Source organism: Octodon degus, unplaced genomic scaffold (genome assembly GCF_000260255.1).
Source record: "Octodon degus isolate 3935 unplaced genomic scaffold, OctDeg1.0 scaffold00001, whole genome shotgun sequence".
In the NCBI taxonomy this organism is placed as follows: Eukaryota; Metazoa; Chordata; class Mammalia; order Rodentia; family Octodontidae; genus Octodon; species Octodon degus.
The window spans coordinates 25,685,257-25,707,324 of NW_004524577.1; the positions used below are offsets into that span (position 1 = coordinate 25,685,257).

General features: G+C 42.2%; 1 protein-coding gene across 1 annotated transcript; it reads left to right on the top strand.

The window, feature by feature from the left end:
- The first annotated feature begins 507 nt into the window (after positions 1-507).
- Positions 508-14,652, top strand: Cd180 (CD180 molecule). Its single transcript, XM_004623034.2, has 3 exons — positions 508-669; positions 10,975-11,141; positions 12,481-14,652. The coding sequence occupies exons 1-3, from the start codon at positions 580-582 to the stop codon at positions 14,207-14,209; spliced, it is 1,986 nt and encodes a 661-aa protein (XP_004623091.1). The 5' UTR covers positions 508-579; the 3' UTR covers positions 14,210-14,652.
- The last annotated feature ends 7,416 nt before the right edge of the window (positions 14,653-22,068 follow it).

Consider the following 22,068-nt stretch of genomic DNA (forward strand, 5'->3'; position numbering starts at 1 on the left):
GAGAAAGAAGAATCTTCCTTCTGCACAGGGATGAGACACAGGGCCAGCAGAGGTGACGCCGGCAGCAGTGCCGGTTGCCCCAGCTCTGTTCCCAGCTCTATAGCCCTCCACCTGTCCCCACAGAAGGCCCTGGCCTGCCACCATGCCCCACTACACCACTTAGTCATTCAATAGGACAACGAAGGCGGGGTCCCCTGTTTGCGTGAGCTGCAGGAAGACGCCTGGCAGCTGCTGGAGAAGGCCCAGCCCCTGAAGCTGCTCCAGTACCAGCCAGTATTGCCACCCTGAGAGTCTCAGAGGGGTGCACCACTGCTTCATGCTTGCCAGGAAGTGCGCTGGGCGCCCAGGGGCTGGGTCCACAGCTATTTTTAGGAAAGATGGTTGGTATGCAAAAGGAACTTCCCTTTCTGCATAGCACAGAGCCACGGAAGGCTGCACAGTCTGCTCCTCTCTTGTTCTGGGAGCACCCATCTGAGCTGTCTCTAACTGGTAAATTGCCAGCGTCGTCAGAGCCAGACTGAATTACTCAGCTCCAAGCATTAGAGCATCCCAGCGAGCTGAGGGTGCGCTGGACCTGGGATGGCTCCGGATGCCAGCTGCCTCTTTCTGGTGATGCTGCTTTCAGCTAGCTGCGAAGTTACCACCTCCGCAGATCAGATGTGCATCGAGGTGAGTCTGAACTGTTTGTCTTTATCCAGATTCAACTTTCTGAATAAGTTCAGCACCAGTCCTCTCTGAGCCTTGGCCTTCCAATATCCACTGTTGAAAGGGTGGCAGGATATGGAGAAGTTTGACATCACTGTGAGAAGACAGCCGGAGAGCTCAGCCAGGGAATGGTCAGATAGTATCTTATTCAAACCATGGCCCCAGAACAACCCCAGTTGAGACCTGACCTGTCCACAGGACCTTGCACCAAAGAGCAGACCCCAAACCTCCTTCCTACCCTAGGGGACCTGTTTGTCACTACCTCAGCACAGGACCACTCTCCCATGTAGTCCTTTGACTTCCTGCCTCTCAGATGAGGATTAGTAAAGACAGGCCAGGCACAGCTTCCAAGCACAGACCACTCTGAGGCTGGCTTTCTCTTCCCCTTGAACAGCCGCACACTTTTGTGACTGACCTGCAGGAGTACAACCAGAGCCGAGGCAACTGTTTAGGGCTATCATGGTATTTTCCAACCTGCAGGAAGTCCTAGGAGTGGATGAAGGAGGAAAAGGGAGAAGGGTATCTCTTGTCACTATCCAACGCACCCCAGCCTTCTTCTCCCCCCTCCCCCGCCCCCTGTGTCTCTGACTTTGGTGAGTGTCTATGCCACATGGCCTGCCAGACAAGGACTGCAGACCAGAAGAGCCACTGGACTTTGTCATCTGGTGAGCTCTTTTCCTAGGTTAGAACTGAAAGAAGGATCAGAACGAGGAGCAGCAAGGTACAGAATGGCCTGAGATGGTCGCTGGACAGAAATCAGAAGGATCTAGAGCAGGACACAATCAAAGCCAAGACTGGAGTAAAGCCTTGAATGCAGAACCTTGTTAGTCTGGTGTTTGGATGAAATCTGGACGTCCTCACACCAAAAATACATGAATGCCTAGGGGAAATTAAGGCTGGGATCATAGCCTGGCTTTCTCGGGCCTCTACACCCAAGTGCCAGGACTGCAAGGTTTAAACAACGGGAAGTTATTCTCTTACAGTTCTGCAATCTGAGCTTGGACTGTCAGTAGGTTTGGCCTCTTTTGAGGCCATTCTTGTACGTAGCCAGGCTCTCCTTGCATCTTTGCATCACTGTAAGAAAAGAGCCGAATAGCTCAGCCAGGGAATGGTCTAGAACATCTTATTCAAGCCATTGCCCCAGAATAACCCAGTTGATACCTGTCCTGTCCATACGGTCTTGTGCCAAAGAGCAGACCTCAAAATTCCCTCCTACCCTAGGGGATCTGTCTGTCACCACCTCAGCAAGGGATCGCTCTCTCGTGTAGTCTTTTGACTTCTTAGTCCTTAGTCCCTAGTCCCCTAAGGCATCTAAGCTTCTGACGTTGGTATCTTGATTGCTTTACCCGGTTTTAACTAGATCCACATGGGATCATACAGGGTATACTTTTTGGTGACCGGCTTCCTACTCAACATTAAGGTTGTAAGATTTATTGATGATCTGCACAGCAGGCATCCATTCATTCTCCTCACTGAAAAGCAGTCTTGCGTTTGCCAATCACCATTTATCAATTTGACTATAAATGAATATTTTCATTTTTGCACTTTTGGGTTACCACACATGATGCTTCTTTGGACATTTTTATCTATATTCTTTAGCAAACAAATGGACAAAACTTCATTTGGTATGTTCCTAAGAAGTAATATATTTGATCACAGGCTAGCCATATGTTTAACTGTGAATGAGTTTTCCAAAGCGTTGGCACCAATTTATACTCATCAGAAACATGTATGAGATCTGATTGTTCCAGAGCCTTTTCAACATTTGTTATTGTTTCTTTTTTCTTCTCCTGTATTTAGGGCAGGGTCTATAGGGTCTCACTACACAGATCAGACTCGTAGTGATTCCTCTGTTTTCAGCCTTCCAAGTGCTAGGATTACAGGCACATGCCACCACACCCAGTCTCAATCACCAGGTCAGTGTGCCCCGCAGGTGGGGCCAGCACAACTGCTGGGGATTGAACCCCGGCCACTGCGCTCCGCTTAAGCAGGCACTTTAGTCCGCTGAGGTATAGGCCAGCTCTATTGTTTCTTTTTAAATATCAGCCTTTCTCTTTCTTTCTTTCTTTTTCTTTTTTTTTTGGTATTGGGGATCAAACTCAGGACCTTGCACTTGCCAGGCAGGTGCTTATGCCACTGAGCTATCTCCCTGGCCCAATGTCAGCCTTTCTGATTAGTAAGTAGTAAAGAATTTTCATTTTCCTGATGGATAATAAATCAAGTACATATGAATACTTTTGTCTGTTCTTTACATACCCTGCCCTACGGTGCCATTTTTAGGTCTGTAAAGTTTCTGTTCCAGTCTCTTACCCATTTTCTTTTTCAATTGTTTTAATTTGTAGGAGTTCTTTATTTATTACCATATTGCAAATATTTTCTCCCACTGTATGAGTTACATTTTCACTCTCTCAAAGACATTTCTTTTTGCGGAACAGAAGCTCTAACTTTTATAATAGTGCACTGTATCATTTTTCCTCTATTCTTTGAGCATTTCACTTCTATTTAAGAAATCTTTGTCTACCCAACACTATTATTTTATTGTACCATGATTTCATCTAAAAACTTTGTTGTTTCATATTTATTTCTATTTGTTTCCCACTTAGATCTATAATCCACTGGGAATCATTTTCTTAAACATACATATCTATTAGGAGTAAAAAAAATAATTTTTAATGAAAGATTTGTTTAAAAATTTCAAATTTATCTATAAATCATAAGATATAGCAGTGAACCCTCCAGTGCTCTCCTGGGATTCTCCCACTGCTCAATGCTACATGCCTTCTCTCTCTCTCAATCCCTGTCTCTGTCTCTCCCTCTCTCGTACTCTGTGTGTGAGTATATGTGCACATGTGTATGAGTGCGAATATGTGTGTGATAAGCAATAAAGTTATAGAGCCACGACCAAGACTTCAGGGACTGGCAAATATCCCAAGAACAGCTGAGTCCACTGCTCCATGGCTTGGATTGTGGGAACGTTGTAGGTGAACTCTTGAATAATTTATTGGGAATCTGGATAACCTCCCATTTCAAATCAGCTTATCATTGTCACCCTATCCCAGCCAACTATGGTGATAGAAAGTTCATCAGTCACTAGGTGTGGGGTGGAGGTGCTTAGCAGAGCTTTAGAGAAGGAACATCTAAGTTCATGCAAGCAAGGGCTCCTTAGTAGCTTTGGAAAATGTGAGGATCCCATAGTGTAGGAGCTCCTCCTACGTGCTATAGGCTATAGGTACGCTGTTTCACTGCTCCTCACAATAAGCCTTCAGAATAAGTCTTTTAGCTGCAGGTCATGCTGGAGACAAAGGAGACTCCGAGAACCTAGCTTTGTTTGAAGAATTTGAACGTGAACGCAAGCAGGCTGCTTTGGAAACCAAATAGGAAATGAAATGACTCGGCCTGGGAAAGTCAGATCACCAGCAGAGTCCTAAGGATGTGCCTTCTTGAGAGTGTTTTGTTTGCAAAGAGCTCTGGATTCTCTTGCTAGTGAAATCACTGTCCCCTAGATGAGCTGTGATCAAAAGGATCGCTGGTGTCCCTTGTCCCGGACTCCTCCCGCAGGCCTGCATGTGTCAAGTGTAGATGAGACATCCACAGAGGTGAGAATATGCAGTCTGAGTGAAATTCAAACATTTGCAAATTAGAAAGTGTTTCCACACTTGCATGGAGGGAAAATACAATAGGATGGGAGGGAGTTAGACACACAGAAGAAAAAGATCTCGATTGAAAAAAATGCAAATGAGTACCTGGAAGGATGCCACTAAGCTATCTCCCCAGGCCTGGGACAGGAACTGCAGACAAAGACTCAATACCAGGAGCCCTGCTCTAGGGAAAAGGCCCTGTTGCCAAGACCCAGCTGGAGACAGAGGGTCTCAAGCAAGTGGCCCTTGACTTAGGGTGGGAGTTGTCGTGACTGCCATGTGGCCTTGCCTTAGCTCTGGTGGGTCTGGCTCTCCACAAGAAGAGTGCTGTCTGTAGTGTACCGGCGGAAGCAGAGGCATGCAGAATCGTCTTTGGAAACTGACCACAGATGAGCTCTAGAAAGACCAGGTGAGGTTCAAAGGAAGTGTTTGTGTGAGCTCAAGCACACTGAACATGGTGGATTTTTGCCTGCAGAAAAAAGCCAAGCTTGTTTTCCAGTCAGTACTATGCTGGTCTGCTCCTTTTTGCCTCCTGTTCTTTTATTCTCTGCAACATTATCTCTTTGTTGTTCTGCAGCTCTGCGCTATCAGAACTTACTCTTCCAAAGTTTTCATCTGACTCTTGGCAGGGAGAAAGGGTCAGCCTTACCACTGTAGTATTTCTAACAAAAATCTATAGCCTGGTAGCTGGGGAGACTTCTTGGTTACCACACATGAGGCAATCCCCAATAATGCAAACAACAAATAAGCAAAATATAATCCATATCAAATATAACCACCAAATGAGAAATGTTCTGCTAACTACGCGGATTCTTCAAAGGTATCAATGTCATAAAAGGCTGAGGAATTGCTTCAGATTAAAGGAGTTTAACTACATATAACATGAGATCCTTCATTGGAAAAACAAAAGTTAGTATAAAGGACAATGTTAAAGAAGGATAATATTATAGTCAGAGTTTACAAGGGAAAGGATTTCATACAGGACATATAATTTATAGGATTACTTTATAATATTTACCCAAAAAGGGAAATTCAGAAGAGAACCAGAAATCTGTCCCCAGAAGACATCCAAAGAATCTAGCTGAGGGCCTGGATCCCAATACAATGGCCTACATGAATCTAGCTGAAGATCTAGAGCCCATGGCAATGATTTCCATGAGTTCAACCAGAGGCCTAGAGTCCACAACAATAACTCATGCGAGTCTGTATCAAGGATCTGCACTGGCCCAAAAGCCCATGGTGGAAGCTAGGAAGTCTGCTGTACCAGCAGGATGAAGGAACTGAGCCACTAGGCTGAAGGCTCTGCACTGCAGCCAGGAAGCAGCGCGCAAGGTAAGGACGAGAGCTCCCACAAAGAGAACTGCAGCCATCCTCAGCAACAGCAAGGACCTGAGCTGCTCCGAGGATGAAAACCCCTGAGCTCATATCAAGGAAACCAGCATGACAAGCTCCTCCAAAGGAACCAACAGTGCACCATCTTCTCTAGTCGTCTTTTTATGCCACTGGCAACAATCCTCTTGTGGATCATCCACACCCAGCACCATGCTGATTCAGTTCAGCTGGGTATTACAAGTTGACCATTAATTAATCCACCACAGACAATACTGGGACAATTGGAAAAACTGAATATAGAGCATCCAATAGACAACATAAAATCTAGGTTAAGTACTATGAATTTGACAATGGCACTATGGTTGTCTATATCCTTAGGAGATAAAAACTGGGAGGTATTTAGGGGTGAGTAGTCATGAGGTCTACAATTTACTGTCCACCAAAAAGCATGAAAACAACTTTTGTATATTTCAAGCCTTAAAAATGCATAAAACAAAAGCAATCAATGGTTCATAGATGATTGCAGAACACATGTTGCTTAGATGCCCCCATCATCAAGGCAATTTTTATTATCCCAAGATGCACTGGGAAGTGTCTTTGGTGTTTATACTCTCTCAACTGTATTTTTGTCATTGCCTCTTTCTCGTAGGTATCCAGGGCAGCGGATTCATTACCATTTCCACCTAACTTGATATTACCTCATTCAGTGCTTAGGCTCCAGTGTGCTTCTTGCGAATATTCATTGATAGAATCAACCACCGTTCTCAGTGACAGCAAGGATGAAACTGACCTATTCATTCACTTGCATTTCCTTGTCTAAGACTCTCCCTCAGGTCACAGGCACAAAAAGAGATCCTGTGGATCCTCAACTTTCAGAATCACATTAGTGTGGTAATGTGCTTACTGAAGCTCCCAAGAGGCTGAAACATGGGATAATGTAGGTGTCGCCATGACCTGTATTTTCAGAAGGAGGCAATTTCCAGTGTTGAGTCTTTTGCTGTAGGGCCACAATAGAGCAAGACAAATTGAAGGAAGTCCTCTTTCTTCAAGTGTGTCAGTTATGTCAGTGGAGACTGGGGAAAGAAAACTGTCTCCTCTAAGCAAACTGACAACTTAACAAAGGGGTGGGGGGCAGCAGTTCCACATGCACATTCCCTCTGGGTGGCCCAAGTTCAAGGGCGCCAAGGACAGGCCTGGCAGCAGGTCCCACTAGCCAGCTAAATCTAAGTTTTTAATGCCAAGCTGTGTTTCAAGGACATTCTGTGGATTTGTGACAGTGCCTAGAGGACTCTGGATCTATAAAAGCAAAGAGTGAATTACAGTAAATATAAATATGACATTTTCATCAGTGACAGTTGTAATGTTGTCACAATATTCAAGCAAACCCACAGTGTCCTATAAATGAGTGTACTCGCGGAAGCTACAGAAAAGTGCACCACTAAGCAGAAATTGGAGTAAGGTGAAAAGCAATGACAATGACGACATCTCTGGAGCCACACACTTTAGACAGAAGGAGGATGGGTGCAGTTCAGTTTCCAGCTAAGTAGGTCTGTTTGCAACTCAGCACGAGGAAAACAGCTGGTGTGGTTTGGCGGGTAGAGGCTTGCCAGGCAGGGCACCTACTAAATAGTCATTGTCAGACCTCTGAGTCTCTCACTACACTGGCCACAGAGTGTGCAATCTCTCTGTATGGGGCTGTGGTCAAAGTCTAACATCTGATATCCACAGCCTATAAATCAAGAGATCTGAAATTAATACATTAAGATTGTCTCTTGCACAATAGCATTTAAAAAAGGACATACTTAGGAATCAATCTAACAAAGGGAATAAAATGTCTCCACACAGAAAACTACAGTGCTCTGGAAAAGATCGAAGAGGCCACCAGAAAATCGAAAGATGTCCCCTTTTCTTTGGTAAGAAGAACTAACATAGTGAAAATGGTCAGACTTCCAAAATTGTTATGCAGATATAATGCAATTCCAATCAAAATACCAAGAGCATACCTCACAGAACTGGAGAAAAGATTCCTGAAATGCATTTGGAACCAGAAAAGATATGGAATAGCAAAAGCAAAGGCAAGGCTAGAGGCATAACAAACCATGACTTGAAATTATACTACAGAGCTTCTATAATAAAAACAGCATAGTGCTGGCAGAAAGAAAACTAAAAACAGAGAACTTGAGGCTCAGTGGAACAGATCAGAAGATACAGGAACAACTCCAAACACACTCAACCAATTTATCTTTGACACAGAGGCTAACATGTTTACTGGAAGAAAGATAGTCTCTTTTAATAAAAGGTACTGGAAAAACTGGCTTTCCACATCCTGAAGACTAAACCTAGACCCATATCTGTCACCATGCACCAAACTAAGATCTAAATGAATCAAAAATCTAAATATTAAAAAAGAAACACTAAATCTGCTGGTAGGTAAAATAGGTAGAACTTTTGTAAACACAGGTGTAGGGAAAGCCTTGATAAACAAAACCTTGACTTCATGGGAAATACTACAAGGAATCAACAAATGGAATCTCATCTTATTAAAAAGCTTTTGCATAGCAAAAGAAATCACCAACAGAGTAAGAAGACAACCTACAAAAAGTGGGAAAAAAAAAAAAACCTCTAGCCATATGTTCATCAGATCAAGGACTAATATTTAGAACATAAAGAAAAGTGAGAAAAATCAATCCCCCAAAATTTAAAGACCTAATCCAAAGATCAGTATATGAGATGAATATATATTTCTCAGATGAAGAATTAGAAGCTGCAAATAAATGTATATTTAAAATGTTCAACATCACTGGTCATTGAAGAGATGCAAATTAAAACAATGCTGAGATTCCATGTCACTTCAGAAAGAATAGCTACCATCAAGAAATCAGCCAATAACAAATGCTGGCAGGGCTGTGGGGAGAAAGGAACCCTTCTCTACTATTGGTGGGAGTGTGGACTGGTGCCACCACTGAGGAAATCAGTGTGGAGTCTCCTCAAAGAAGTAGGACAAGAGGGGCTGAGGATGTAGCTCAGCAGCACAGTGCTTTCCTGGTAAGCACAAGGCTCTGAGTTCCATTCCTAGTACCAAAAAACAAACAAGAAAGTAGGATTAGAGGTCCTATCTGACCCAAGTATTCTGCTTCTTAGTATCTTTCCAAAAGAATTAAAAGTATCATACCAGATATATGTGCCCCTGTGTTTATAGCAGCATATTTTGTAATAGCTGAATCTTGAAAGCCATCCAAACACCCATCAACTGATGAGTGGATTAAAAATATTTTTTGTATACTGGAGTACTATAGATCTTCAGGCCATACTTTTTAGTAAACTAAATTTGACAGACATAAAAATATTGCTTTGTCTCTTTGAGAAACTGAATGTGTAGGAACCAAAATATAATAGATATTGTGAAATAAATACTTCGAAAGATAAGGGTAGAGAGGTGGAAAGGAAGGACAAAAATGAGGAGAGAAGAAGAAAATGGAAAAAAAAAGACTTTATAAATAAGGAGGAGAAAAGAGGTGGAACGGGTAAGGGGAAGAGGGTTGGGAAAAAACAGAATTGGAGATCGTTCATGTACAGGTACAAACTCCCTATGATGAATGTGAACATTATGTATATCTAAATTGCACCAATAAATTTAATAATAAAGAAATGTTTATACCAAAAAGATTGTAAGATCTAAGTTCTGTGCCACCTGGTTGGTTTTTAAAATTGTGTTAAGAAAATGTGTAATGTATGAAAAATAGTTAACCATGTATGCATCACTCCTACGGTGCTCAATATCCAGCACAATACCTACCCGTACTCAATATTCAACAACCATCACCTTTTGCCTATTTACTCCATCTACCTATTCTTCCCTTCCTTCTCTGTCAGAGTACTGTAAAGCAGTTCTCAAAGAGCATGGCATTTTACCACTAAGTAACATTAAGAACTTTCCTTTGCATGACTACAAGACCACTGTCTTTACAAAATTTAAAATTTCTCTTTCTCTATACTCAGTCCCTCTGTAGTACTGGGCATTACATCAGGGCCTCCTCATTGAGTTACTTCCCCAGCTCTGTGTGTGTGTGTGTGTGTGTGTGTGTGTGTGTGTGTGTGTGTGTTGAGAAACAGGCCTTGCTACATCACTACCAGGTCAGATTTAAATTTTCTGTCCTCCTATCAGTCCTGGGATGACCTCATAATTTCTTAATAGCATCTAATCCATTCTTGAAGTTCTGTGACAATCCTTCAGATGTCTTTCCTCACTTTATTTGAATCAAAATAAACAAGGGCTGATCTGTTCTTCTGTTAATTGTCTCTTAGATAGCTTTTAAATTGATTGTCTCTTAGATAGAATTTAAATCTTAGTCTACCCACCCCCAGCTGGTCCCACTTTCTGCATTTGGTTGGCTGCTACCTTGTGCCTTGTGGTATGTTTAACTTAAATATGCCATGTCACTTGTAAACAGGAAGTTAGGCTGACAACTCTTGATTGGATCTAGGTTTAATTTTTTTTTAACCGCATCAAAAATACTTATCTCATTGTCTTATTTTGGTAATGCTAATCTAGGGTTGTTTGTTTGTTTTCCGAAGGAAAATAAAGCACTCCCATGAATCCAGAAGGCAAACCACAGACCAAAGTATACTCAGAGAAATCTTATTTTCATCCTGGTTTTTTTATCTTGTCCCTTCTGTCACCACAGAGATTATTGTCTTTTTACCTTGGTTTCCTTTAGAGGCTAGGGAAAGGGAGATATACTATAGGGAAATGAGGCAGGGCTCTGAGAATGGGGAGAGGTGGAGGAAGAGAGGGGAAGTAAGAATGACTGGGCATGATATGGGTACTCATCCATTCCCCACAATGCAAGTATTTTTATGTATAGCAAATATAATAAAAAATGGAAAAAACACAAGAGACAGAACCTACAAGCATACCCATGGGAAGCCCCCTGTCTACACACTGTCTACTGTTTTGCGCTTTGCCACTTTCTTCTCATGGTGTGTCCTGGGCGTTACTCCAAGTCAACATTCGCGGACCTTCTTCATTCCCTCTGCAGCTTCTGAGGGTTCATTTTGTGAATGAACTACATCTTGGTCAACTAGCCTGATATGTCCATGGTTATTGTCAATCTTTTGCTCTGACAAAAATGTTATACTGACTGAAATTGTGCATAGGTCATTTGTTTTTACAAGTGTGTCTTTGGTCAAGATTACTGAGAATAAGATTCCTACTCAAAAGGGTAAAAATATCTAGGATTGCTTACTTAGTCAACCTGTTACTGAATTCAGTGTTAATTTATATTGTTTCTCCCATTAGAAAGAAGCCAACACAATATATAACTGTGGAAATTTAGGTCTCGGTGAGCTTCCTAATACTCTGCCAAACACCACGGAAATGTTGGAATTCAGCTTTAATTTCTTGCCTACAATTCAAGCTACCACCTTTGGCAGACTCATAAACCTTATCTTTTTGGATTTAACCAGGTATGTATATGAGTTCCTTGTGGGCTTTGGCTTTTTCAGTTAGGTTCACACATACACAAACATATGCACAAACACACACACACACAAAATTTAAATTTATTCTTGGATCTTTTGGATTCGGGGACTATCTGCTTACACTGCATGTTCATTTACCCTTTCTCAGGAAATAGTCTGTGCTACTGAATTGTGATTCGAATAAGCACCAATCAATGGAGAGGAAACTGGGGGGGGGGTGTTCTCAAATTAGCTGAGTCAGCAATACTGTTTAAGAACTTCTCAGGAATATTGATAACAAAACTAAAAGTGTATCTTATCCTAAATAAATGCCATATTATGCTCTATTGTGGCACAGTGGGCTATTATCAGGTTGTGACAATCAGGAAAATACTCCCAGGAGAAATACACCTACTAATTGTTTTTCTTTTTTACAAATTGGATAAAGGAGTTCCCATTATTTGGTTTTAGCAGCAGAATGAGACTCCTAAGTGCTCATCTAGTATCTGAGAACCAATAGGCAGAATTATTGAAAAATGGAAAGAAAACAAAGGGTCACACAGCTTATTGGGCTTGGGAGATGGGAAGAAGGAAGGGGCCTTGCCTGTCCCCACTGTGTGACATCCCCCACTTTGGTCTGTCCTTCCACTTATGCTTCTGCAGGTTGGGAGAATGCACACATCCGCAGTACTGTCTCATGTCTGTAATACCATTGTGAAGTGCCCCTGGTGAATAGTGCCACCTCTTATGGATAGATAAGGAAACATACTAGTGGGGAGTGTGTGTGTGTGTGTGTGTGTGTATGCATTTGTATGTATGACCCACATTTTTAATCTATTAACATACAATAGTTCTATCTAGCCATCACTTTAATACATCATACATGAAAGCAGAGGCCCATTTTCAGTAGCTGAGAGTGTCCCTGAGAGTGTTTCACAACGTCCTAGTTTCAATGTCCAGCACTACCACTCCCTCAAAAAAGTTGAAAGGTTATAACTTTGCCAGGATAGCACAGGTTTACACAATTATATATTTCATATTATATATTGTCTGTTAGGTATCATGTATGACATTTTTACTTATTATTTAAATTAGCAAATCATAGGGACAAGATACCTGGAACAAATTCTAAATCTAAATATTCAGAACTGAGGCTACCTTTTAAAATGAATTCAACAGACTGTGGGTATGAAAGAAAACATAACATATTTGATTTTGAATTAATATATTCTATTTTACTATATACAAAAATGGTTTGGTTAACACACATCCCTTTTACAGTAGTAATTTTTCTTTTCTATTTTCTTCTCTAATGGATAATTGTTACACTGTATCACCTTTCAAGATGCCAAATTAACTGGATCCATGAAAACGCTATGCAAAACCATCCTCAGCTGAGCACACTTGTGTTAACTGGAAACCCCCTGATATTTGTGGCAGAAACAGCATTGAATGGTCCCAATGCCCTGAAGCACCTGTTTTTAATCCAGACGGGAATATCCAGCCTGGAGTTCATTCCAGCAGACAATCTGAAAAACTTGGAAAGTTTATATCTTGGAGGCAACTATATTTCCTCAATTAAGTTCCCCAAAGACTTCCCAACAGGAAATCTAAAAGTCTTGGATTTTCAGAATAATGCCATACACTACCTCTCTAGAGGAGACACAGACTCTCTGAGACCAGCTGCCAACCTGAGCCTTAACTTCAGCGGCAATGACATTAAAGGCATCCAACCTGGGACTTTTGAGTCAATGGTCTTGCAAAGTTTGAATTTTGGAGGGACTAGTAACTTGTCCATTATATTCAATGGTCTGCATAATGCTACTATTCACTCACTCTGGCTGGGTTCATATGAGGACACTGAAGACCAAGATCTGAGTGTGAGCATGTTTGAGGGGCTTTGCGAAATGTCTGTCGAGAGCATGAACCTGCAGAATCATTATTTCTCTAGCCTCTCCTTGGCCACATTTCACTGTTTCACGCACCTCCAGGAACTAGACCTGACAGGTACCTACTTGAAAGAATTGCCACCTGGGATTCCAGGTATGAATTCACTGAAGAAATTAGTGCTCAATGTAAATAAGTTTGAGCAATTGTGTCAAATCAACGCTGCTAGTTTCCCCTCCCTTACACACCTCTACGTCAAAGGCAACAGAAAAAGACTTCAACTAGGTGATGGCTGCTTAGAAAAATTAGAAAATCTGCAGAAGCTCGATTTAAGCCATAGTGACATTGAGGCTTTGGATTGCTGCAATATACAGCTCAAAACTCTACCCCACTTGAAAAGCCTGAACCTGAGCTACAACCAAGGCTTGGATCTCCAGAATGAAGCATTCAGAGCATGCCCTCAGCTAGAACTCCTAGACTTGACATTCACTCGATTAAATATCATGGCTGCACAAAGTCCTTTCCAAAACCTTCATCTCCTGCAGGCTCTGAATCTGTCTCACTGCTCCCTTGATACCAGTAATCAGCATCTTCTAGCAGGCCTGCCAAATCTCCGGCATCTGAATTTACAGGGGAATTCCTTTCAAGACGGAAATATCCCAAAGACCAACCCATTGCAGATGGTGGGCAGTTTGGAGAGTTTAGTTTTATCCTCCTGTGATCTCTCTTCCATAGACCAGGAGGCCTTCCATGGCCTTGGAAATGTGACTCATATAGACTTAAGCCACAACAGCCTGACCTCCAGCAGCATCAGTGCCCTCAGTCAGCTTAAGGGCACCTACCTCAATCTGGCCACCAACAACATTCACATTATCCTACCCCATCTCCTCCCCATCTTATCCCAGCAGAAGATCATTAATTTAAGTAACAATCCCCTGGATTGCACTTGCTCAAATATTCATTTCTTAACCTGGTACAAAGAAAACATGCAGAAATTTGTGAATTTTGAGGAAATCAGTTGCGCAAGTCCGCCGTCGCTACAGGGAGTTCGGCTGTCTGATGTTACACTGTCCTGTGGGCTTACAGCTATGGGCATCTTCTTTCTGACAGTATTTTTGCTCTTCTTGGCTGTCCTTCTCATCTATATAGTAAAATTCTTTTTCAGGTGGAAATATCAACACATTTAGTGTTGAAGGTTTCAGGGAGGACAAATAAATGTGTTTAGTGAAAAGCCCTAAGTGAAGAATCTGTCATTGGTCTGTGACCAGACTCTTCAGATTAGTTTCTGGTGCTGGGCTAGGACTGGCTGTGCTTTACTAAGCTTCTTACTCATGCAAACCTTCCATGGCAGGAAAACTGACTCAGACCAAACCCCAGACGCTGTTGTGAGAGACACAGAACCATTTCCTGGTTGTAGGAGATAAGGGAGGGGTTTCCCACCTGGAGGCATCTTCCCTCCCCTGTCTATCTCTCCCAGGGCTTCTCACTCTGTCCCTGGAAGAAGAGTTCTAGGGCTCTCTCCGTGGCAGTGCTGAGGCCAGTCGGTCCTCTTCCCTACCTCCCCATGGGCAGTTTCACATTGTGCTTGAATCTCAATTCTCACAAATCTATCCATTTGGGAAAAGCAGCGCAGGACAGTCTCCAGGCTTGTTCTAAATGGAAAGAGGAAAACACAATGAATTTAAAAGAAAAGACAGAAGTGAATGCTGGTGTCAAGTAAGCTCCATTAATCTTTTTAATCCTGGGTTTCTAAGGTTTCTATAATACCCCCAACATGCAAATAACTACAAAAAGACCCCCTCACATCCCCAAGGTTTAGGATGTCACTGGCCTCACCTATCCACAACCCAGGAGGCTCTCAGCTGCCTGTTAGGTATTCCGGCTCTTAGGTTGCAGATCCAATTTACAGGTGGGCTGTGATCCAAAGTGCTCATATCTGTTCCTTACAAACTGCTTTCCCACAGGTCCTAAGAGATAAACAGTGATTTGGTTCCCAAGGTGACCCTCAAAAGCCTATGCAACTTGGAGGGTATCTGACAACTTGGAGGGTGTCACAAAGGAAATCAATGGAAGAAGCCATCCCTGTGTAGACATTGCTGGGAACACAAGGATACCGGCTTGCTGAGAAGGTGTGCTTTGTTGATGCTGAAGTTGTCTGCAAAGGTTGTGCCATTGAAAGACGAGGGGCAAGGGCATGGGATGTAAACAGACAAAGAGGACAGGGAGGGAGGTGATGTTGGCTGTAGACCTTCCCAAGGCCCAAAAGACCTGATCTTCTCGTGTCTGGATTGAAGCAAGACTGCTGGGACCTTCTATACTTCGTTGCCATATGGACAGTCACCATCCTCCTCTGTATCCATGGATGGACAATAATCAGAAAAAATCCCATATGTACTAAATATATATGGACTTTTTCATATTATTATTCCCTAAGTAATACTAAGCATTTGTACTTTCTAGGATATTATAAGAAATCTGGGGATGGCTTAATGTATACATGAAGATGTACAGATTACTTGCAAATATTATGCCATTTGACCTAAGGGACTTGAGCATCTGATGATTTTGGTATCCATAGAGGGCCCTGGAGGCGACTCTCCCCTGACAACCAAGGGATGATAGTATAGCCCTTGATTAAATGTTCCAACTAATTTTAGGTCAGAGATGTTAATTTATAGTTTTGAAATTCTGATTAGATATCAGAGTAAAAACTGACCAGATTTACCACCAAGTCAGCATTTATTATCTCTTAGGTAGGAACATGATGGTGGGGACATTATGACAGAGTGGAAATGTGAAAACCGATCCTCTTGGACTATTTTTCTTTCTCAGGAAAATCAATACAGACTGAGCTCCTGCTGTGTCAAGCCTCTTGCCTGCGCGGGATTTCAGCCCTTTGCCCTTGCTCTGCTTGGCTGGAAGGCTCTGCAGTCCATCTCCAAGGGAGATCCAGTGCCTGGGTTTCCTCCCTGGGAGAGAGCTCTTCCCTCCCCTAGCCATCCCAAACCAAGTTATGCCCTAGCCTGTGTGCTTTGTAGCACCCTCTATGTCTTTATGTGCTCATCAGCATATGGAATTACCTTCTTTTCTTTCTTTGATTTGTTTTGTCTTGTTTCCCCCAAGTGTAAGCTTCATGACCAGGTCTTTGCCCAGTGGTGTTCTAGAACAGGCCCAGGACAAAGCAAAGACTCAATATATCTTTATGGTTGGCCGCTGGCATTTTGCCTAGCCCCTGAGCCCTGAGCTCGTACCAGCACCTACTTCTGCCCTGGTGGCCATCCCACTTCGCCTTAGCTTCAGTCCACATTGCCAATGGCCCCAGATATCCCACACATTTCTTATCAGGAATATCAGAATACTTTGCAAAAAGTGTATTCTTGTGCTTTACACCTAGGAAGTGGGATTCTGTTGGATGGAGGTTGGCTTTAATTCTCAACCTAGTGATTGATTCCATGTAAAATCCTTTCTTACTCTTATTCTTCCTACCCCTCTCATTTTTAGAATGTAGAAGTGCCACACCCTAAGAATCCAGTCTTAGTCAATGCCAGCCCATTTTGTTGCTTTGGGATTTTGTTTGTAGCTGCAGACAGGAAACCCTGATTGCTAACCCATCACCCTAGAGCCACACCGTCCTCGCTACCTTTTAGCGTGGAGCTTGGAAACTCCAAAGCACTGTGTAGAAAATCTCTGATGCAGATTGTTTCACACTAAAGACGAGAGGGGTTCAAGCCCTAGTGAGACACCACTGCCCACCTCCTTTCTGTGTGCCAGGCGTGCTCCCTTTCCACCGGAAGCAACCTGCTGCTTGGTCACAGCACACTGGTCTAAGGCTCTGTGATAGCTCCTCGGCTCTAAACAACAGTAAATTCACCCCACAAAGTCAGAAAGGGAGCTTTTTGATGGCTGCTGCCAATTTTATTGCTTTATCTGGTTACTAGGCTAGAATCTGTGGACATGGCGTGTTTATTGGTTTTATGCATTGCATGTTGTTGCTGCTCTGACAAGCTACTCCTATAAAAATGTGTTATTATTGCGTGGTGGAGCTCAGTGAGCTGACCCTGCATTTTAAAGTGTACTGAAGCAAATAGCTTTGAAGTCCATAAAAGTCGACGGGCCTCCATCACAGAGGACTTCCTGTGGACTGCAACTCCTACAATCTGAGAAAGAATTATACCTTCTCCTTGCCAGGCGCCACTGCTATTAATGGTACAGCAGAAGCCCAAACACAGGCATTACCTGAGAAATGCCAACACAGAAAACCTGTATTAGTCTCAGTTGTCCAACTCTCTGATGAGTATTGACGGCTTTTTAATGTTTTTTCCTATCAGTATAGGATATAAGAGGAACAATTAACAGTGTTTTCTGTCCGCTCTGAATGCTGAAGAGAGACTTAAAATGAATTGTTGGGAGAGAGGAAGTGGTTAGTTCTAAGCAAGCCAGGCCCAGGAGCCAATTGTCTGATACATTGTGTTTGCTAAGTGTTTTTTTTGCGGAACCAGGGATTGAACTCGGGCCCTTGCGCTTGCCAGGGAAGCGCTTAATCCACTGAGCCATCTCCCTGGCCCTGGTTTTCTTTCTTAGTAAATGACTTAACGTTAATCTTTCATTGTTTGTTTTATACCTGCCTGAGATTTTGCTGTGAACATACTCATCATTTGTTTGACTTTTTTTTTTTTATTAAGAACTATGGCATAGTGTAAGTATAAAAAATAAAAGCAAAATTGAAACTTGTACAACAGTTTTTCTTTTATAAAGTTTAAAAGTCTAACAGAGCGAGGGTTGCCTGAAGGTGATAGAGAGGTGGACTGGTGCAGTGTGTGTCCAAGCTCAGCTGGACACTGTAATAATCTGGAGAATTCTTTACAAAGCAGGTGTCTGCCCCATCCCTGGAGACTGGAATTCTGGTAGACGAGGGTCAGTCCTGGTCTCTCAGCCAACCAATCTCCTGTAAAATCCTTCCTTAATCTTAATTTTGTCCACTGGTAGCAGAAGCATGAAAAGTTTTATTAATCAAATGAGCTCAATAGCTGCTCCAGACCCAATAGAGGAAAAGTCTTAACAAAAGTGAGCCAAAAGGGCTAAGGAGGCTTCAACTCCAGGGATGAAACACCCTGCGCTGAGTCCCCTGACACTGCTGCCCGCTGCAGGACTCCTCTCCAGAACCTCGCCCCCCGCCCTGCTCCATGCCTGCTAGGCTCACCACATCCTAGCTCTTTACAGCTTGAAGTTAAATATTATGGGATGTGATGAGGAAAGAATTCATCTATGGTTTATATGTAAAACCTGTCATTTCTCATGGCAGTTGAAGCAGTGTCATTCAATGAGGACCCTCCCATGCTGCTCACATTGTGGGCACTTGACTGTTAAAGACGTGGGGGTAGGGCTAGCCAGACAGCTCAGCAGACTGAAGTGCCTGCATAGGCAGAGGCAGGGACTGGGGTTCTATCCCTGGCATATGCCAGTCCCACCCCCGGGGCATGCTGAGATGGTGATTGAGACTGGGTGTGGTGTCGTGTGCCTGTAATCCCAGCTCTTGGGAGGCTGAAAACAGAAGGCTCACTATGAGTCCCATCTGTGTAGTGAGACCCTGTACTAAAGACAGGAAAAAAAAAAAAGGCCTGGGGCTGCAGCCTGCATAGGTAAGCAGAGAACAGGTGGCTGCCCAGCATCCGTCCATCTCTTCCTCTTTCCATATTGGTTTCTGAATAGCTTTCTGAATAGCTCAGAGAAACCCTTTTTTTTTCTTCCTCAGACCCCACCTAAATATGCAGAAATAAGTAAGTTATTAAATAAATTAGGGGATGCTGTGAACATATAGGGAGATACTTCATGCTCTTAGGTAGAAAACATGAATACTGTACACATTTAATAATCAGATAAATGCATGGAAATGTGAGAAAAAGTATATCTATTAAGCTGATAAAGAGACAGCTAAATAATAGTGTAAGTGGGATGTGGGGTTATAGAAATCATGTGAAGTGCTTACGGGAGTGCAGACTGGTAAGCCCTTTCATGACTGTCTGGCAATAATTAGCTTAAACATGCGCCCTGATATTACTCAGCTATTAAAAAAAATGAGTCTTTTATGTGTAAATGGATACAACTAGAGACTGTATTGATAAGTGGAATAAATCAGACTCACATGTGTTGTTATGGTTTGTATATAGGAGTTCCCCCAAAGCCTCATGCAGTCATGGGAGGAATCCTGGAGTGTGTGATTGATTACTGTGGGTGTGGATGCTGCACCTGCCCTGGGGCAGGGAATTTGCGTTACAATGTAAGGAGAGAAGAGAAACTAGCTAGATGCCTGGGCTGTTGGCCTTCCCTTTCCATCTCTTGCTCTTTGCCGCCGCCATGAAAGGTTGCCCTCTGCCATGTGACGCTCTGCCTTGGAGCCAGCTGAGTATGGACTGAGACTTTCAGTAACTGTGAGCTAAATAAACCTTTCCTTTTTTAATTTAGAGTGTTGGGTATGTGTCCCAGCAATGAGAGAAGAGTAACCGAGACATGTGTGAACATAGGTATTGTCTCACCAGTGTGAGAACCTTAAAGAGCAAATAAAATCTGAAAGGCACAAAATGTACTTTGAAAGGGAAAGAATCTGTTTCATGGGAAGGAAAAACTGGGATGAGGAAAAGGACAAAAGAAAGAAGGAAAAAAGATATATTCATGTATATATTCAGGATGGTTTGGATAATTGTACTGCTGATTTCTGCTGGTCTATTGAAAGGAGCAATTAATGCTTAATTTTTTATTTTTTATAACTTTTTTTAAAAACCAATTTTGCAGGTTTATATCTGGTAACCTAAATAACTAATTTGAAGATAACATTATAGAATACAACTGTTGTTGAACTCCTATTACTTTAAGTAATTTTGTGTCACTTCTATCACTTCTAATGTGTCTTTTTTTTTTTTTTTTTTTTTTTTTTTTTTTTTTTTTACAATTTTGTACTCTTTAAAGGTAAAAAATAAAAAAATGTGGCCTACAGATTCTGCTCTGGGGTTGCATGGCAAGAAAGTTTCACATGTCTGGAAAAAAAATCATTGTAGCATTATTTGTAGGAGACAGTTCCTAGCAGTTTGAGTGGTTATTCCTAAGAAAAATGTAGCTAAAATGGGGGGAAGTGCCCAATGTTGGGCATAATAATGTAGTTAGAAGTAATAGACTAAATACAGCTATGGTTAAATCTTAAATAAAATTTTCAGACTGTGCAAATTTAGCAACACTTAAGCAAAGAAAGACTTGTGAATTGGGCATACTCTGAAGCAATGTGGGTGGTAGAATTTATAAATAGGAAAAAGGAAATGACATACAGAAAAGTTTTGATTTATTACAGCTCTACATTTTCCTTACCTGGGTGTGGCTTGTTGCATCATTTGCCTTATATGACCATGGTCTGATCAGCTGGGTGCCTGTGATTGGTCACTTCTGCAACTGACTGGAACCCAGCTGATACATGAATATACACTTAAGTAAGGTTAGAGTTGTTTATATACTAAGTTAGGTTGCAGTTCATTTAGGTATAGAGACAGCTTCCCGCCACATTTAACTAAGTTTAACACATACAGAACTGCATAGGGTCAAAACCAAATGATTTATTAATAGGCTCATAAACATAAATTTAAAATTACATATGCATAAATTATATATGTAATTGTTTTGTACATATGCCTTTTAAATTATATATATATATATATATATTTTTTTTTTCCAAGAAGACAACCCCAAAGACAAACTACTGACATACATATTTGCTTGGGTGATGCAGGAGGGTGGAAGAGAATATCAGGTTAAAGTCAGTGAGCTTAGCCAGGTTCCTTGTGCCAAGATCTGAAGACTGAAGGGCTAGAGAGATAGCTCAGTGGCATAAGCACCTGCCTCGCAAATGCAAGGTCCTGAGTTTGATTCCCAGTACTACAAAGAAAAAAAAAAAAAGGTAAGATCTGAAGAGTAAGGAGGCCTTCATCATCCATAACTGAAGGTCTCTGACACACACACACGTATGCACGCAGAGAGAAAAAAATATATAGCATACATATGACAAAATGTCATGCAATCACTGCAATTGATACTGCAGAATATATTTAGAGACTTTGAAATATATTTGTATTCTAATAGCCAAGCAAAATAACCACTTTTTTATTTTCAGTAAAATAAGACTCATAAATTAAAGACTGACAGGAGTTGATGGGTTTGCTATGATTTCGGTAACTTCTTGCTTATATTTCCAACTTTCCCGACAAGAGGAAAATGCTAACTGATTTTTTAAAGGAAGACTTTATTTAATTTTGCAAAGTCAAAGAATAAAGAGGTCATGGGTTCGAAGAACAAGGACAATTACTGGGAAAGGAGGCAGTGTTTTTCTAAGGGTTGTGTTTTTTGCCGGTCAAGGCAACCTTTTCGGGAGCGCGTGTTCCTTTTCCTCCAGAAGGCAGAGGGCACCATAGCTGTTCCAAGGGTTGTCAGGGGTGGCGCGGATCTTGCAAAGGCGTTAAAGGCCTTTCACAAATGCGGCACCCAGTCTCAATGGGGGATAGATCCATTTCCAACTCAGAAAATTATTGCAAGTCCTCAATAAAATTAATTTTTAAATCCCACATCGTTCTTCACATCCCAGATGCTGCCAGCCACTTCTGGCAGCGCTTCGTGGAACAGAGGATGAATATTCTGAAGAGGCTTTCAGCTTTGCCATATTAATAGACTTTTGTACTCTTTGGGGTGATAACTCGTACCTCTGTGCAAGAGGTCTTTCTTTTTCCTGCATCGAAGCACAGAGGGCTGGCTTGTCACCCAGTGTGCCGTGAACTGTGGTCTGGGGACAGATTCCTGTTTTTGAAGCTCTCGCCTCTGTACAATTATTGAGATCGTTGAATAAAATGTTGTAGGAAGCCGTGGGTTTGGGCTGGCTACCTATACTGGGCCTAACTGACCAAAGCAGTGTGGAGTTTAATCAGAATAATTGGGTTTGGGCTGGGTGCAGAGGTCCTGTAACCATTTAACTGATTGCAAAGGTTACAGTGGAGGGTCAACCTGATTGGCTCAG